The sequence below is a fragment of the Poecilia latipinna genome, unplaced genomic scaffold (genome assembly GCF_001443285.1).
Source record: "Poecilia latipinna isolate Pla-1442-1.1 unplaced genomic scaffold, P_latipinna-1.0 Scaffold815, whole genome shotgun sequence".
NCBI lineage: Eukaryota > Metazoa > Chordata > Actinopteri > Cyprinodontiformes > Poeciliidae > Poecilia > Poecilia latipinna.
In genome coordinates this window covers 92537-105092 of record NW_015113431.1, presented here as the reverse complement: position 1 = coordinate 105092, position 12556 = coordinate 92537, and the positions used below count along the sequence as shown (strand labels likewise).

The window sequence follows — 12556 nt, the reverse complement described above, 5'->3', positions numbered from 1 at the left end:
AGAGGACCCAAATTTGGGTCCTCTCGCGACAAACAGGTTAACTACATGCACTGTTTCGTGTTGATTTATGACATAAAACTCCAATCAAGTAATTGGACGTTTGAGGCTGTAACATAACCTTGAGTGTGAATACTTTTGCAGAGCAGCTGGTATTACAAATTTAGATGAATTCTAAGACTTTATTTTTTTTTTTTTAATAATTCATTGTGCTGATATTCTTAAGCTGTGAGTACTCATCTGAATACTTAACACTTACTCAAGCTGACAATTATTTGAGCTTCAAATAAAGGCAACAGAAAGAAACGACCTGCTCACATACAAAATAAGATGCTATCTACTTTCACTTCTCTTTTTTGAGCTAAGGTGCTCCACAAAAAGCCTTGTGCGAGCCGCTTTGTTCATAGAAATGTCAGCTTTATTATGGTGATTTATTCAGATGTCAATAAACTCTAAGGTCGCCGTATCTGCTGTGACCAAGACAATCAGCACATAGTTATAGTCCAGATTCAGGCCTCAGCGCGCATATTTCCCCCGGTAGTCTGGACACGTCTCGGTAAAGCGATCCCACACACCTCCACGTAATGATTATGAGTCTACTGTAGCTGCAAACAAAACACACAAACAGACGCCATGAGTTCTGGGCGGCCGCTGCGGCGGCGGTGCCACTCGCTCGGACGTGTCTATCAGCCTGGCGCAGATGTGTCGCATTTATTAATATGCGTGCTGTCTCTGTTTACCCGTGGAGATGTGTCTGATATCATTCACCCTCACCCCTGCTCCCACCTCCCCCTCCTCTCCCGGTCTGTGGCACTGAGAGCTGAGAGCCTCATAAAATTTCATTAAAAACAACACGGTCGGCAGAAGCAAATTTATGAGGCCCATTTGTTTTAATCACGACTCTTTGGGAAAGGCTTTTCAATGCAATTTGGGTTATTGTGTGTTGAACTGATTGCAGGTTCCAGGGCCTCTGCTGCTGCGCTTCACAGAAAAAGGGACACCCAGTTTCTCCCCTACAGGTAGGAGAAAGACAATAACCTGTCTCATTTGTGCAGATAAAACCACTTTGATGTACCATTATCACCTGAGGATTGGCGCATCCTGCATGGCGTGTGCAGATTCAATTTGGCATGAAAAGTGCTTGTCGAAACATATGCAAACAATAAAACCGGGTTAAACTGATCTTTCGACATGCTATCACACATTTGCAATAAAACGATTTAATATGCAGCCGTTTGCGTCGCCCAGAGTCTGTCTGAAAACTTGACTGTGAAGCTGCAAAAAAAAAACAACAAAAAAAAAAACGCAACAGCACGAAGAGCCTCTGCTGCCTGCAGAGATAACCAGATTAAAATCTGATTAAAGGATGCTGTGTCTAATATTTAATTTTGAAACTGCCAGGATAAGGTTCATCGCTTTCATCTAAATGTTGGCTCCCACGGACCAGCCCTCCACATGGGGAACACATTTCTTGCCTGTATGCAGCCTGCTAATGAACAGCAGCTGAGGGGGAAACAAAAAAAAAAGAAAACATGAGCAGGGAACAATGTGTTTCAACAGGATGACGGGGAGGACCCGTAATGGTGCACAGAGAAAAAGGGAGAGATGCAAAGAGTGTAATTTTGTGCACATGAAGAGGAGATTCGATCACGATTGCTCCCATTACTCAAGTAAATCAATCATTGCTGACAGGAGGAACAAAAGAAGAAATGGAAAATATGAGGATTAGGAGATGCTGGCTTTTTCTGTCAGCTTATTGACTCTGCTTACAGTTTAGGAGTGTACATCTAGGAAGCAAATACAAAACATACACAATGAATCAACCCCTCAAGGCTGCACTGTGGGACTGTTAGTTGCAAGCAGGTCCAGGGTTCAAATCCCAGCCTGGGGTCTTTCTGTTTGTTCTCCTACATGCATCCAAATGTGATATTAATGAACATCCTACCAGAGTCTAAAGACATGCTAGGTTCAGACTGGCTTATGTGCTTAAAGGACCGGTTTTATTTATTTTGTAGTCATATAATGACATTTTATGGCATAATCAAGTAAATAATTAATCAAGTAAATAAAATGTTACCTTCTGTTGTTATAAAAATTGCTGCATACATCAAACAGATTTGAAAAGAAATTTGACTTCGTATTTTAACATCTGAAAAAATTGGCCTCTGTCTCTTTAAGAGGCTCCTGCCTTTTCCGACACTGAGCTTTGAGCACGTCGTCACAACAATGTTCCTTTATTTCACCGTTTAAAATCATTCTTAGGAATGTTGCAGTGACAAGTAGTTTGTCTGACAAGCTCACCAGATGCTCAGTCCTACCAGGTGTTTATTCACTGCTGCCGCTAGTCTGGAGGAGCAGAATTGTGGAGGAGTGGGGAAGAGGTGCTCTGTGAGGTTGAGGCTCACAGAGCAGACTGTAGCTCCGAGGAGGAGCTTTGAGTAAACAGGAAATGGCTACCACAAGAGATTTAAAGAATCAAGGCGACACTCCAGGTATGATAAGGGAATTAAATTATAACATGATATAAACCTATAAAAAATATATTTTGCATAAAACCACCCCTTATAATATTTTATGGATAAATTTAGGAGATGCAAAGACAAATTTTATGAATTTCAACATTTACTGACTTATGGGTTTTCATGTACCTTAATTTTATGTCTTTATTAAAACCACTTTGTGAATTTATGTCACTTCGTCATGGTCCTGGATTGAAGAAAGTATCAGGATCTTATTGTTTAGGTGAATGAATTTGGATAGTTACAGAATTTTAGAACTATAGACCAATTTTATTAGTTGGCAAAAAAAAAAAAAAAAAAAAAAAAAACAAATGTTTTAACAACTATGGCTCTAATAGGTATTTCAGTGCACAAACTAAAAGATCATCAGATTGTTTAAGAAAGAAATCTTTTTCTTTGGTGTGATCTACACCTTGGGTTCCCACATGACAACTTGCTTCTGGCAGCCACAGCTCTTGATTGGTGCGAGATGCTCTTTCACACATCCAAACACACGTCCCTAATGAAGACCATTTGACCAAAAAGCTTATTATTAGATTACTTAATAGAAACATTAAGAGCTAATTAAAAAATATAAATTTCATGCTAACTGAAATACATGCATATCAAGAGAAATTGATTGGACAGATTTAAATGATAGCTTTGAGAAAACTGAGAACCCAATGTTTTTCACGTGTGGTGTTGAAAAACACAATTTTAGTTGTAAAGCATATGTAATCACTGCTAAATAACTCAGTCTATGGCAGTCTACCAGTCTACTTAAACTGTGTTTCAAAGTGGTTCAAAATCTAAAAGTACACTAAAAGGCTCTTCCTCGTGTTCACATTCAGATTTATAAGCCTTACATTTAATTTTAAACAACATCTGTTGAGAGAGCAACTATTCAACTTTAAATGTAGTCCTAATTTCTTATAAAAAGGCCATTTAGTTAAATGCCAAATCATAATTGCCAACACTGTGTGCACCACATGGAGGAGTCCACTCCCATCAAATGGACATAAATAAGCAATAAGAAAACAACAGGAAAACTGACAGATGTTTGTTTTCCTCGTGGTGTCCCCTTTTCATATCGCCCTGGGCTGAAAGCCATGTCGTCATAACAAAAACCTCCACTGGCTTCTGGTTTTTAAGTGGCACCCCAAAATTACCACCTTCTGGAGGCGCCTTTTGGCAGAGCATAAGGCATAAACACTTGAATATGGTTGATATAAAGGGAATATTTCACGCTCCCATAAGAATATTTAGTTTACGGAAAACACAAAGACTGGTGAAGTATTATTATTTAATTGAAAGACACCATGTGAGAAGGAGCGGAACTAACAGACCTCACTCAGGACAAGTTTCACACCCACCTGTGCTGATTCCGTAGGTGCAGTCCGGGGAGAACCGGGGCTCCGAACCGCTGCCGGAGCGCCGCTGGGAGCCGAGGGATGCCGTGGCCGCTGAGGTGGATGTCGGGACCCTGCTGCTGGGCCTGGCCTCACATGGGAGACGGTGGTGCTGCTGTTGCTGAGGCAGCGGGTGATGCTGCTGGCTGCTGCTGATAGCGACGCTGTTTTGGTGGAGGTGCTGCAGCCGCTGCTGCTGCTGCTGCTGCTGTTGCTGCTGGAAAGGATGAGGCTGTTCGGGATGGAAAGTGAAGGGATGCCCGTCGCCAAACACAGGCAGCTCCAAAGCAGCGGACCGGTCAAAGCGCGACTTCCCCGCGGAGCGCTTGCTCTGGAAGGGCTTCAGGGTGCTGTACGGACCCCGCTGCTGTCGGCACATCTTCGTGGCGCAGGGCCCTTCATCCGCGGGCTGCATCTCTCCCTCCATACCGGCCGGGTGTCAAGCTGCTCTTTGTGGCGTCCTGGCCTGACAGACAGCTGATGAGTGAGCGATCCGACCGTCACTGTCTGGCTCGGTTTCCCTCCACACACACACACACACACACACACACACACACACATGCACTACGTGAAGCTGGCTTACTGACAAGTGGCCGCTCCAATCCCCAGTCGGGAGCGCAAGCTGAGACTCCTCCAGAGGGAAATACAGGCGGGACTTCTGTGTAGAAAACATCCCCACCGAGAACAGCGGGGCGCTGTAGCAGCTGTAGCTGCGACGTGAAATTATACTGAATAAATAAATAAATAAAAATCCTACGAAACAAAAAAAAAAAAAAAAGGAAGTAGAGGCCATTTTGGTTTAGAACAAAAAGAATCGACATAAATTCAAATATTAAAAAAAAAAGTTGTTGCTACAATTGAAATAAAAAAGATAATAAAAAAACAGAATAAGGGAAAAAGTGTCTAATTAACACATAAAACAATCTTAAAAATATACTGCAGCTTCATGGTCTGACTTATTTCATCTTAAGTAACAGCTTACAGACGAGCGCCTGAAACACAAGTGTTTACATCTTTAGTCTGTTGTAAGTTTATGTTTGACATCTGCTGTTAGAGAGACAGCCAACAGCTGCCCTAAACACTCCTGGCTTAAAAGTTTGTGTGGCCACGAGGGGGCGCCGCCTCAATAGGTTTCAAACAAGAGGTTCGAACCACAGTTTTTTTCCGTTCAATAAGACCAAACAGATCAGTTTTACGCCTTTTAGCATTTTTACAGCATATATAGGTTATTGGTTAAATTAAAATTCAGACACAATTAAGTAGCAAATCTAAATTTTCATATAAATTAAATGTAAATAGCATTTTTGTAAGTGTGAAGGAACCAACAAGATGTACATTTCAAAAGCAAAATGAATCTCAGAAATTCTACAATAAAATTAATTTAAAACTACCAATAAATATTGAAAAGTGGCAAAACAAAAGAAAATCTCCAGACAAAGCGTGACCTCAAGTGAATAGCATCAATAATCACAGAGACAACAAAATCACTGCCTGTCAGACATTGTGCCTTGCAAATGTATTCATACCTCGAGATTTTCACATTTCATAACATTAGAGCCACAAATGTCGGTGTATTTTATTGCGGTTTAATATGACAGATCAACCAAGACTTTTGCAAAAAGTCTTACACTTCCTTCCAGCACATCACCCTGAACAAACCATCCATCCCCGAGGCGAAACATGGTGATGGCAGCATCATGCTGCAGGAAAGCTCTTTTTTAGAGGGGGTAAAGAAAGTGAACAGAGTTAATAGGAAGATGGATTGAGCCATCCTGCAAGAAAACCACCTGAAGGCTGAAAAATACATAAAAACTGGCCAATAAAATACACTGAAGGTTGTAGTTGAACAAAAAACAATAAAACATTTAAGGAGCATGAAGACTTATATACTGTAGCTACAGTAACAACATTTAAAGTCCCACAAAATCTGGAAAGAAAGGGGATTCACAATTCAAAAATGGGTAAATATACATATAAAAACTATCAGTTTACAGAAAAAAAACAACTCAAATATGACCAAAAAATAATGTCCTACACAAAGAAAAAAAAAGGATGATCAGTCAAAAACTGCCACAAAAACATAACTTCCCAAATTAGAAAGTAAAATAAAGGCATAATTCAGGTTTAAACACAATGGACTGATGCTTATCCTCTAATATTTAACAAATCCACGCAATCATGGTCAGAAATTGTAGTCAGCTTTTGCTTTTCCTACTTGTAGTTGCTGAAGTGAAGCCCGTCTCTTAGTTATAACAAGTTAAGATAAGAGCTTTAGTGTCAATCTTTAGGCATCACTATTTGTTGTTGAACAACGTGAACGCGCACGTCCGGATGAAGTGGGGTGCCGTGCGCGCACCCAAAAGCACCGATTCACAAAAGCGGCAGATCTGCAGAGAGGCTAACACACACGCAGCCCCTTCTCATCCCGCTACACCAAAAGCGGAGAAGAAACCGGAGCAATTTGGTTCTGCTGGGTTTTGCGGTCTCCGTCTGGACCAGAACTCGCCACGGAGATGAGACTTTTAAAAGTCACTTAAACCCATCATTTGGATCCTGTTCACTTCAAACGCCGCTGATGTCCCACCGCGCTTCGGATGCGGCAAAGATGGCATAACTTTACATGCATTGGGTCCAGTTTCGCGTTGGGACATTCATCCCAGCTCGGACCCCGCGTCCAGGCAGCTGAGGCCGAACAAGAGGCGAGGCGGCGGGAGGAAGGGGAACCGTGAACCCGGAGCGGCCGGGCGGGATGGTGCGCCTCTGGAACTGCCTGCTGCTGGGATATCTGACCTGGAACCTGCGCATATCGGACGCTCAGGGGGAGTACTGCCACGGCTGGCTGGACTCTAACGGGAACTACCATGAGGGCTTTCAGTGTCCGGAAGACTTTGACACCACGGACGCGACAGTGTGCTGCGGCTCCTGCGCGCTGCGCTACTGCTGCGCGGCCGCGGACGCACGCCTGGATCAGGGGGTCTGCACCAACGACAGGGAGGTGGACAACACGGAGTTTACCCCGCGTAAGTTTAGGGAGTTTTTATTGTTCAGAACTCAAAGCAAATAAATGGAAGTAAGCAGAGAGTTTTAGCTCACTTATAGTTCTTTTTTAAATTTTGTTTTATTAATATTATTTTAAAGAAGTATTTTGTACAGCAGCAATAGCTATATACCACTAATATGTAACTAGTTTATAAAAATTACAAAATTTGCTTAGATGCTTGTGCTGTTCACAATTAGTTGTGGCAGATCTTTCAGTTGAGGTCAGAGGTCAGCTGGAGAGTCTGGATGAGGAAGAACAGGTTAAGTTTCAGAGACTTGGTCTTCATGTCTTTAAGAGGAGGGGAGGCGGGGGAAGTCTCCAAGAAAAAAGACTGCAGTGCAATCTTTTTAAATCATGACCAAAATAGAAATATTGCAAAATAAAATAGAAAAATGTAGCTGCAGAATCTCAGCCCAAGTTTTCAGGCTCCTTTTCTTGTTCCTTGGAAGTATTTTCTCGTCAGCTTTGAACTTTTAGAGAGCTGCTCAGATTCAATAAATTCATGCTGTTTCAAAGTTGTATTCTCAGCATTATTTTGGCAAAAGAGTCTAGTTTCCAAACCACCTGCTTTCATCTTAGCTCCAGATGCTTCCTTTTACCTCAGCACACTTCAGATTATTTGTGGAAAAACTGGATAAATTATAATGCAGCATATCTCTGCCTCTCGCCTGATGTTCATAAAACACACAGTTTTAATATATTTTTCCAAAGAAATAGAGATGAAACCTAAGGAAGTGGAGGTTGAAGGTTTTCCAGAATCAAAACCGGTTTCTGCACAAGTTGGCAACGTTCTGCTGCCAAACATAACTTGTTTTTAAACTGAGCTAATCACATCATTATTGCGCGGAAATGCGTTTTTACAGCTTGTACAAACCATGCAAAGTAAGCTGTGTAAGTTTTAATCTTCTGCTGCCTAAATTTAGAGGTTTTATCAGTTTTCTTTCAATTTCCAGAAGGGAAACGGGGGTAAGTCTTGAACTGATTTCACTGTGTCTCATAAAATAAATAAATGCTCACAGATTTCCTTCCTGAGCGCAACCAGGCTTCACAAAGAGCAACTTGAGATGTTTGTGTGTTAAACAGGAATGTGTCCCTGTTTTGGTCAGAACATTTCATGGGTTTCAAAAGAAAAACACGATTTAAAGTGTTTGATAATGATACATTTGTGTGGATAAAGGTTTTTTTTTTTGTGCATCCTTGGGAAAGCATTCATATTCTTTGTACATCATGTCAAAGCCACAAATCTTAATGTATGTTTCCCGGATCTAATGCAATAAACCTTACAGTAGCATATTATTTGAAATAGATGCAACACATAACACAGTTTTAAGAATTTTTAACATGGAAATATGAAAAGTAAAACTGGTGTTCATATTCAGTCTTCTTTAGTCTCAAATCTATGGGTGAAATCCAACGGCGTGAGTTTTTTTTTTTTTTTTTTTTGATATGGGCATTTGCCCAGGGTGTCGTTAGATAAGGGGATGAATGATATAATAGCCATCCCACAATGAAACATGTCAATGGCAGCACCATGCTGCAGAGTTGGGAAAGATAATCAGAATTTAAAGGAGCTAAATAAAGGGTAAAATCTGGAGGACCCGTTAGAGGCAGCAAAAAGGCATTTTTCACTTCCCAGCAGGAAAACAAACCCAAAGCTACAGAGCTGGAGATTTAACTGAACGTTTTGACTCAAATCCGTTTTTAGGTGTTAAAATGAATCAGATAATTGAGAATCTCAGACGTTGCTGATCTATTCAGAGAGGTTAAAGCTACTTTGCAAAAAACAATGTGTAGAAATTTAAATTTTTCACTGTTTGGAGCTGGTGGAGACATATGCAAAAAACATAAAAAATACAACATGCAGCACAACAATCAGAGGTCCTAAAAAGTACCGTATTTTGATTGTACTGGACTTTACTTATCGACTCCGACTTCTTTAATTTTTGGAGATCGGTGATCGGCCGATACATATGCACCGATCTTATCTACCTGGACAAAGGTCTAAAAATCATCGATCCATGGTCCTATTTTGCTCTGCTGTGAGAGGTTTGACTGGCAGACCCGCTCAGCTGGTCAGGTCTGCACATTTGGAGTCAACAATAGTCACCACACTGTTACCACTCAGCGACTTTCTTTGTATATTTAGAAAGATTTCAGCTAAAAAATAAATAGGTATCGGTCAAAATCTGAATTGGCGTTCACCCAGAAAACTGCAATCAGTGCACCTCTAATTTTCACAAAGTTTCAAGTGACAGAAGAATCTTTCTTATATATATACTGCTCAAAAAAATAAAGGGAACATTTCACTTTAATTTTGTGTGTGGCTCCAAATCCAGGCCTCCATTGGTTAATAAATTTGATTTCCATTGATGATTTTTGTGTGATTTTGTTGTCAGCACATTCAACTTTGTACAGAACAAAGTATTCAATGAGAATATTTCATTCATTCAGATCTAGGACATGTTATTTGAGTGTTCCCTTTATTTTTTTGAGCAGTGTATATAATATTTTCCAGATATGAAGCTTTACTATCATGGCTGTAGATCGTATTTGCATCTTCTCTTCCTCTCCTCTCCCTCAGAGCCCATCTATGTTCCCTTCCTCATGGTGGGAAGCATCTTCATCGCCTTCGTCATCGTTGGCTCCCTGGTGGCGGTCTACTGTTGCACCTGCCTGCGGCCCAAGCAGCCCACTCAGCAGCCCATCCGCTTCTCTCTGCGCAGCTGCCAGGGAGAGACCATCCCCATGATCCTGACCACGGCCCCGCCCAGCCTGCGCGCCCCGTCTCGGCAGTCCAGCACGGCCACCACCAGCTCCAGCTCGGCGGGCGGGGGCAGCTCCACGCGGAGGTTTTCTCTGGGGGGTTCGGCCCAGCAGCAGCAGCACGGCTGCCTTGTGACGGCCACCGTCTCCTCCTCAGCCTCCACTCCCACTCAGACCCCACAGACTCTACTACCTCCTCCACCGCCTCCGCCCTACACATCACCGCCCATAACAGGAGCTCTCCAGCACCCACAGCTGCAGCTCCACCAGCCCTCTCATCCCGCTCAGAGCACCAGCTTCCTGCTTCCCCAGCAGTACTTCTTCCCCCTGCAGCCCGACGCCTTCACAGCAACCAAGGGCTTTGCTGACTTTGGACAGAGCTGACAGGCATAACCAGAGGCTTACAGGAACTCCTGGACGGCGGAGCATGAGTCAATGAGAACAAACATGGCTGCCTAAATGAGTGGACTGGACACAACAACAGGCCTGTTTGGGGACTATTTCTACATTTTATGCACTTTTATAAAGCCAGCAGATCCCTGTGGTCTAACTAAACTCTTGTCCAACTTCCTCCAGAAACATCTAAATGTCTCAAAATGTTGGTTTTTTTTTTAATATAGAAGTATATTATACAGAGAATGTAGGAAGTTTTAAATGTAAAATATGACACCTGAGAGTGAAGAGACGCTTTCTTTCTTTGTGTGGAAATGTGGGCTTTTGTGAAATGACTCCCTAATGTACGCTAATTAAAAGCTGTTTATTGTCAGTTCTGTGAAGCATATCTGAGATCTACACAAAAACAACTCTGGTCCTCTTGGGTCAGAGATACGGTCATGGGAAATAATGAGAAAACCCTTCAGCAGCGTGTGTGATTTTGTGATATTTTGACATATGGATATTTAAAACAATCTAACGAGACCTAAAAATGCAAGTATATAGAAATAATAAAGAATGAAGAAAATACATTTCTAGCTTTTTTGTAAACTGTAAAAAAAAAAAAACAAAAAAAAAACTGCAGCTTCCCTAAGGGTAATAGAAAAAGGGCACCTCCATGTTTACGTCAACTAAAATTAAACATCATCTCATCAGATAAAGATTAGAAAATCTTTGCTCTGCATTATGATGAAAGTTTAGACCTCAGATATCCAGCTTGGTGTCCTCCTGACCGTGGAGAGTAAGCACCATGAAGAGATCCAAAAAGTTTGCAGAAGAAGATTGGTGCGGTTTATGAGTCTAGTGAAGGATTTATGGAGGTCTGAAAAGAATTTAAAATCAGTCATTCTGGTCTGGAAAGTAGATATTAGCAGACATGCACAGGTCAGATCTTTTGAAGTATGTTCACCATGAAAGCAGACCAAAAGATGCAAAAAGAAGTCTCCAATTACGTGACCATTAGCAGGCACTTGGTACTTTTGATATGAAAGTTCAGCTTATGCAATCGTGGCTGGTGTGCAAGGAGAAAATGTTTCATCTTTGGGGAGGAACGGGAAGGTCAGATTAAAGTTTGACAGTGAGAACCTCATCATCGTGTATAAGAGAATACCAGAGGACGCAGCAACTGGATCTTGCTCCTTCACAAAACACCAGAAAATCAACAGGAAGTGGTCAAAAATAAAGAAATTAAAACATTGTTGATGTCGAGTCGAAGCCCAAACATTCGTATCACTTTGAGAGTGATACAGACTGTACATGGAAAAACACCCCAAACATCTCAGTGACTGAATGATGGCTACAAAAAAGTGCAGTAAGCGTTTAGATTTCATAATTTCCTCCTTTCCTGAGATGAAAACAAATAGATTAGACACTAATGTGTGAGGGTGTCCTATTAAAGCAGCTAAATAAGTGAGTACTTAATGGGGGGCGGCTGGTGGATGGGCCGGACCAACACGGTAGCTCCCTACCTGTAGCTTCTTCTTGTGCCAGACTTCACGGCAGGAATGCAGAGCTGAGATCCGTCATTGTCAGTGCTCAATGAGCATGGCATGGTCGCAGTGTTAAAAACAACTGCCTTCAGAAACAGGTTTATGTTGCAGCAGGAGCTATAGGGGAGCCTCCACAAAGACCTTTCTGTTCCCCGGTTACCTGAGTGTGAAACTGATCTGGTGATCAGCATCTCCTGAAACCTGCCGCGGATGTTTGCTGCTGCGTGGAGAGGATACACAAAATTGCAGCTTTTATCACAAAAATGCATCTTACAGGATGAGTTTCAGGGTGAACATCTGCAACACATTCAACGTCTGTCCTCTCAAAGGAAAGTACAAGTTGGCAACATATTTAGAACATCTCTGGAGAGATACCCTCCCTACAGGAGAACTCAGACTATTTTTGTTAAAAATGTTTTATGAACTTTGCCTCTTTCCTCAGTTGTAAGCTCTTGAAAACATTTCAGAAAAATGACACAACCTCTGTTTGCCACAATAACAAGAACACATTAGTTAGGATTCTTTAGATTTTCATATAATCAAACCCTGTTGTTGGGATTTGTGGTCAGTTTTCCTAGCGAAACAATGTATTCACCACCATGATTAACAGCAGCCACAATCATTCATCTAAATTATGTCAAATAAAAAAAGAACCAGCTTAACGTCTCTTTGTTTGGGTCAACTTCAAACATCAGATACTGTCAGAAACATTAGGAGATCTTTTATTCCTTTCTGAAAATCTGGCTGTTTTAAAAACAAGTTTGTTGATGACATAAATCATTCTCTCTTACTAAATAATTAAAAAAAATCTACAGAAATGGATTAGTGCCTCTGAAAAAACAGAGAACACATTGCTGGGTGAGCAGGACAGTCTATAACAGTGTTTCTCAACCCTGGTCCTCTGCGCCCCCCTGCTTTGCATGTTTT

The 12556-nt window shown here is 41.6% G+C and overlaps 2 protein-coding genes across 4 annotated transcripts in view; one reads left to right on the top strand and one right to left on the bottom strand.

Annotated features, from left to right (window-relative positions):
- The window catches only part of bend4 (BEN domain containing 4), a 19499-nt gene extending 14237 nt beyond the window's left edge, over positions 1-5262 (bottom strand). For all 3 annotated transcript variants that reach the window (XM_015047228.1, XM_015047229.1, XM_015047230.1), the window contains exon 1: positions 3869-5262. In XM_015047228.1, coding sequence (XP_014902714.1) covers positions 3869-4331 — 463 coding nt within the window. In that variant the 5' untranslated portion in view covers positions 4332-5262. The remainder of the gene's footprint in view (positions 1-3868) is intronic.
- Positions 5263-6302: 1040 nt separating this feature from the next.
- Positions 6303-10705, top strand: shisa3 (shisa family member 3). Its single transcript, XM_015047231.1, has 2 exons — positions 6303-6924; positions 9526-10705. The coding sequence occupies exons 1-2, from the start codon at positions 6654-6656 to the stop codon at positions 10089-10091; spliced, it is 837 nt and encodes a 278-aa protein (XP_014902717.1). The 5' UTR covers positions 6303-6653; the 3' UTR covers positions 10092-10705.
- Positions 10706-12556: the final 1851 nt, after the last annotated feature.